Source organism: Orycteropus afer, unplaced genomic scaffold (genome assembly GCF_000298275.1).
Source record: "Orycteropus afer afer isolate SDZICR_OR568_19922 unplaced genomic scaffold, OryAfe1.0 scaffold00005, whole genome shotgun sequence".
Lineage (NCBI taxonomy): Eukaryota > Metazoa > Chordata > Mammalia > Tubulidentata > Orycteropodidae > Orycteropus > Orycteropus afer.
Window position 1 is genome coordinate 27,877,645 of NW_006921592.1, and position 5,857 is coordinate 27,883,501.

Consider the following 5,857-nt stretch of genomic DNA (forward strand, 5'->3'; position numbering starts at 1 on the left):
CCTTTCTTCTGAGGAGTTGTTGGTGGGTTTGAACTGCCAGCCTTCTGGTTAGCAGTCAAATACCTTAGACATTACACCACAAGATTCCCATCAATATCACACACAAATAAAATCTTTCTGAAGATATTTCAAAAATGGTTGCAGCAGTATATTGACAGAGAACTTCCAGAAACGTAAGCTGGATTCAGAAGAGGATGTGGAACAAGAGATATCATTACTGATATCAGATGGATCTTGGCTGAAAGCAAAGAATACAAGAAAGAGGTTTCCTTGTGTTTTATTGACTACTCAAAAGCATTCAATTGTGTGGATCATAACAAATTATGGATAACATTGAGAAGAATGGGACTTCCAGAACACTTAATTGAGCTCATGCAGAACCTATACATAGACCAGGAGGCTGTCGTTCGAACAGAACAAGGGCATACTGCACAGTTTAAAATCAGGAAGAGAGTGGGTCAGGGTTGTATCCTTTCCCCATACTTATTCAATCTATATGCTGAGCAAATAATCCAAAAACCTGGACTATATGAATAAGAACATGGCATCAAGTTTGGAGGAAGACTCATTAACAACCTACGATATGCAGATTACACAACTTTGCTTGATGAAAGTGAGGATGACTTGAAGCACTTACTGATAAAGATTAAAGACTACAGTCTGCAGTATGGATTACACCTCAACTTAAAGAAAACAAAAGTCCTCACAAATGGACCAATAAGCAGCATCATGATAAATGGAGAAAAGACTGAAGTTATCAAAGATTTTATATTACTTACTTGGTTCCACAGTCAGCACCAATGGAAGCAGCCAAGACATCAGATGACATATTGCACTGGGCAAATCTGCTGCAAAAGACCTCTTTCAAGTGCTGAAGAGCAAAGCTGTCTCCTTGAAGACTAAGGTGTCCCTAACCCAAGCCATGGTATTTTCAATTGCCTATTATGCATGTGACAGCTGGACAAAGAATGAGGAAGACTGAAGAAGAGTTGATGCTTTTGAGTTGTGGTGTTGGGAAAGAATGCTGAAAGTATCATGGACTGTCAAAAGAACTAACAAATCTGTCCTAGAGGAAGTGCAGCCAGAATTCTCCTTGGAAGCAAGAATGGCCAGACTCCGTCTTGCCTACTTTGGCCATGTTATCAGAAAGTACAATTCCCTGGAGAAGGATATCATGCAACAGGTTTGGTTTTCTTGATTTAAGCCTAACCCCAAACCTGAGGAGCTCTGGTAGCATAGTGTCTAAGGCACTTGACTACTAACCAGAAGGCTGGTGGTTCAAACACACCAGCCACTCCCTGAAAGGAAGGTTGGGCAATCTACTTCTGTAATGATACCGCCTCGGAAACCCAAGGAGGGGTCGCTATGAGTCAGGGCCAACTTGACGGCACATAACAACAACAACCCCAAACCTGACAGAACATTCCTATTTTTATAAAACTGTGATGAAATAAAAAGTTACACTGAACCATTAACATGGTAATAAATCTTCCTGAATAAACCAGACCTTCCCTACCTTGTTGTGTACAAACCTCATAGTCTATGTTCAGGCTTAAATACAAAGAAAAATATTTATAAGCTTTTCAACATTCCTAAAATCATTAACAAATTAAACTAAAACTTCCACCTTATTTTCTAAACTTTTCCTGAAATATTGTCTTTTATATATAACCCAAGCAGTATGCTGAGAAATTGTACCACTAGAAGCAAATAAATGAAAAACTTCCAATCAATCATTATTCTGTACTCTACCTTAATTTACTTGTGCTTGATAATCCACTTATGTGGTTTCCAACATAGAGGAGAGGCAGAGGAAAGAGCTTCAAGAAAAAAGAAAGAATAATTGGTTATAATGTTAATAATGTATTTTCTTTCACATATAAAAATGGAAACATTAATCCCCCCACACACCCTCTGAGGGCAAGTGTCTTGAGTTCCTTTGCCTGAAATGATTTTGAATTTTCCAGAATCCAACACACATTCACCAGTTTTTCCTTGGGGTCAAAATAGTGATATCAAAAATCATGGTGTTGATATCCAGTGGGGTGGGGTGAGGTTAGGGGGAACTGGATAGAAATGGAAATCTTGATCATGCCTCATTAATAGAATATTCCTCCAAAGGAAGGATACAGACAAGGATCTCTTTGAAGGGGACACCCTGGCTGGTTTGCTGAAGTGAGGGTGGGGGTGTATAGTCCATATGTGAGCTTCAGTGGGCCTACGTAATGGTATGCAAACTTATCTGTATATATATATATATATATATATACACACATATACACTTTTCTGGACAAAAGCAAAGGTTTATATCTTTTCTTAGTATGTCACAAGGTTGAGGATCCTTTCAAAAAAGTTATATATATATCAGTCAATTACTTTGGAGTTATTTTATTTGCTTTAAAGGGGTAGAATGATTAAATATTTAAAAAGGCCAACCAATGAACCAGTAGCACTTGAATTTGGTCTACTGAACCTTGACCTCCTGAATTATTTTCTGATTTTCAGAGAAATATTGTTCAGAATATATTGAAGAAATACATAAAATGTGAGGGGGAAAAAGTATCTTTTCCTAAGGCCACACAATAACTCAGAACTTTTTAACTAATAGTCATAGCTATCAGGGTTAAACCAACATTTCTTTTTCCACTAAAAAGACAGTACACAAACCTAGTCTTATGGGACAACTCAGTCAATTGGCATCACAAAGTTCATGGTTTGCATCTAGAGACGTAAGTAGCATCTAGGGTATTAAAATCTTGCAAGTACCCATACAAGATACAACTATTAGTCTCTACTTATTAGGAGCAAAAGAGAAAGAAGGAAACCAAAGTCTCAGAGAAGAAATTAGTTTACAGGGAAAATAGCCTACTCAAGCCATGGATTCATCTACCATGAGACCAGAAGAACTACATGAGGCCTGATCAGGGTCACAGTAGCGGGATCTTGATAGAATGGAAGAAAAACATGGAACAGAACTCAAATTCTTAAAAAGTCCAGACTTAATGGACCAGTTGAGACTATCACCCTGAGGTACTCTAAACCTTGAATTGAAGCTATCCCCTGAGGTTACCATTTAATGAAATAAGAGACTGACACACAAAATAAAGTAAAAAAAATTACTTATATTCACAATCCTGCAATCATAGTAATAACAATGAGTTATGAGTGGATATATAAATAGCCACTCAAGCTGAACAGGGATGGAAAAGTGAATGGGACTATACCTATGAATATATATAGGTTTAGCAGAAACTATCTCTGCATATGTATTTATATGTGCTACAAATATATCAATGAATATAGTAGAGCATACAGAAGCAAAGTTATGAAAATTTCTTAGTCATAACCAAACACTTTGAGAGTATGAGTCACTGGGCTTGGGGGCTCAGGACCATAGTCTTGGGGGACACTAAAGTCAATTAGCATAACAGTCCACCAAGACAATGTTCTACATCCTACTTTGGTGAGTAGCAACTGGGGTCTTAAAAGGCCTCTCCCCATCTAGAGAAAAGAAGAGTTAAGGAAATCAGACACAAATAAACAATTAGTTGAAAGGACTAATCACCACATGCACCCCAGTCTTCATGACCCTAAAACCAAAAGAACTAGATGGTGCCTGGCTACCACTGCTACCACTGGTTACCACTGCTCTGAAGTTCCAGATATAGTGGGAGAAAAATGTGGAACAAAACTCAAAATCATAAACAGAAGTCTGATAGAGATTGGTGAAACCCCAAAAACTATGGCCCCTAGTCACCCTTCAGGCCTGGAATTGAACTTACACCCATGGCTTCCAGCCGAGCAATGTTGTTATGTTGTTGTTATATTGTTGTTATTTGCCATCAAGTCAGCCCCGACTCATAGCAACCCCTCCTTGGGTTTCCAAGGCAGTATCACTACAGAAATTGTCAATTTTTTATTTTTCTTTGTATGGATGTCTCTGATCGTTGATGCCATGAGCATAATGCTTAATCTGTGTGATGACTAATCCAGTGTTAGAAGTTGGCATTTCTCTAAGCATTGGTGACATAGCAATGTGGGTCCTTATTCTCAAGGAATTGACATTCTGATTTAACCTCCCTAAGTCTTAAGGTTTCTGGGTGGTACAAACAGTTAACATGCTTGGTTGTTAACCAAAAGATAGGGGGTTCAAGTCCACCAGCAGCACTACAAAGAAAGGCCTGGTGACCTGCTTCTAAAAAAATTAGTTATTAAAAACCCTATGGACACCCATGTTCATCACAGCACTATTGACAATAACCAAAAGATGGAAAGAACCTAGGTGCCCATCAACAGAAGAATGGATAACCAAACTATGGTACATACACACAATGGAATACTATGCAACCCTAAAGAATAACGTAGAATCTGCAAAACACCACATAACGTGGATGAACTTGGAGGACATTATGCTGAGTGAAATAAGTCAATCACAAAAGGACAAATATTGTATTAGTCTGTTATTGTAAAAAGTCAAGAAAGGTTTATCTATGGAAGGATATTTTCTTTGTTGGTAACCAGGGGTGGGAGGGGAGGGGAGGGAACACTGTTAGATATGTAGAGACAACTATTGATTTGGGTAAAGAGAAGGGCAATGTACCAAATGTGAATAATCAACACGGTGGCATTGAGGAAGAGGAAGACATAGAGAGGTGCATGGGAGGTACAGACGACAAAGATGAACCCTTTTGCACATACGGTACTACGTTGTCAGTGAAGGCAAACATTGATCTATGGGTGGATACATGGGTGGACAGGCTGAACTATTAGGTGTGTCTATGCAGGGGGGAATGTGCTCAAGACCATGTATAGCGTTGGCAGACAATGCTTCTACAAGTGCATTTATATGTTCTGTAAGAATTCCCAGGTATATAGTAGAGCTGACAAGGGACAAGGTTGTAGTCACTTCTTAGCCACCATCAGCTACCCAGAGGGAGCAAGTAGTTGGACCTTTGGGCTCAGGACCATAGCCGCAGGGGACATCAAGCTCAATTGGCTTGGCATACTACACAGAAACATTGTTCCACATCCTACTTTGGCGAGTAGTGACTGGGATCTTAAAAGCTTACAAGAGGCCATCTAGATAAAACGTTGGGTCTCTCCTCATCCAGAGCAAAGAAAAATGAAGAAAATCAAAGATGCATGGAAACAATTAGTCCAGGTTACTGGTACACCATGCGATCCTCACCCTATATGACCATGAGACCAGAAGAACTAGATGGTACCTGGCTACCCCTGTCAACCACTTGGAGGGGAATCTATGTAGGAGATCCTGGATAGAGTGGGAGAGCGATGTGGAACAAAACTCAAAATCACTACAAAAAAAAGGAGGGGGGACCAGGTTTGCTGGTCTGATAGAGGCTGATAGAACCACTGAGACTATGGCCCCTAGCTGCCCTTCAGGTCTGAAACTGAACCCACACCTGTGGCTTCCAGCCAAAAAAAGACAGGTATATGAGCTGAACATTTACATTAGGTAAATACACTCCTTGGAGAGAACAATCTTGGGAGAATAGAAGGGCTGTGTATACAGTGGGAGACAGCTCAGGGGGCAGGAGTGCATGGGAGAGAAGGACACAGGGAAGAGGTAACTATAGGGAGGAAGGGGGAGGGGAGCTGTTGCATTATGGGAAATTGCAGTCAATGTCATGAGGCAAAGTATATGTGAATTTGCTCTGTAAACTTTCACCAAAATCACAATTATTTATTTATCTGTGTGTTTGTTTGTTTGTTTTAACCCTATGGGGTGCAGTTATACTCTGACACACAAAAGGTCACCATTCAGCTCAATGGCAACTGGTTTCACTGTTTTTTTTTAAGTCATAATGAGCTCTCGTAGCATAGTGGCTAAAGCACT

General features: G+C 39.7%; 1 protein-coding gene across 1 annotated transcript in view; it reads right to left on the minus strand.

Annotated features, from left to right (window-relative positions):
- The window catches only part of SLC35D2 (solute carrier family 35 member D2), a 90,803-nt gene that overhangs the window by 49,899 nt on the left and 35,047 nt on the right, over positions 1-5,857 (minus strand). Inside the window, exon 4 of the mRNA XM_007939202.2 lies at positions 1,753-1,820. Coding sequence (XP_007937393.1) covers positions 1,753-1,820 — 68 coding nt within the window. The remainder of the gene's footprint in view (positions 1-1,752; positions 1,821-5,857) is intronic.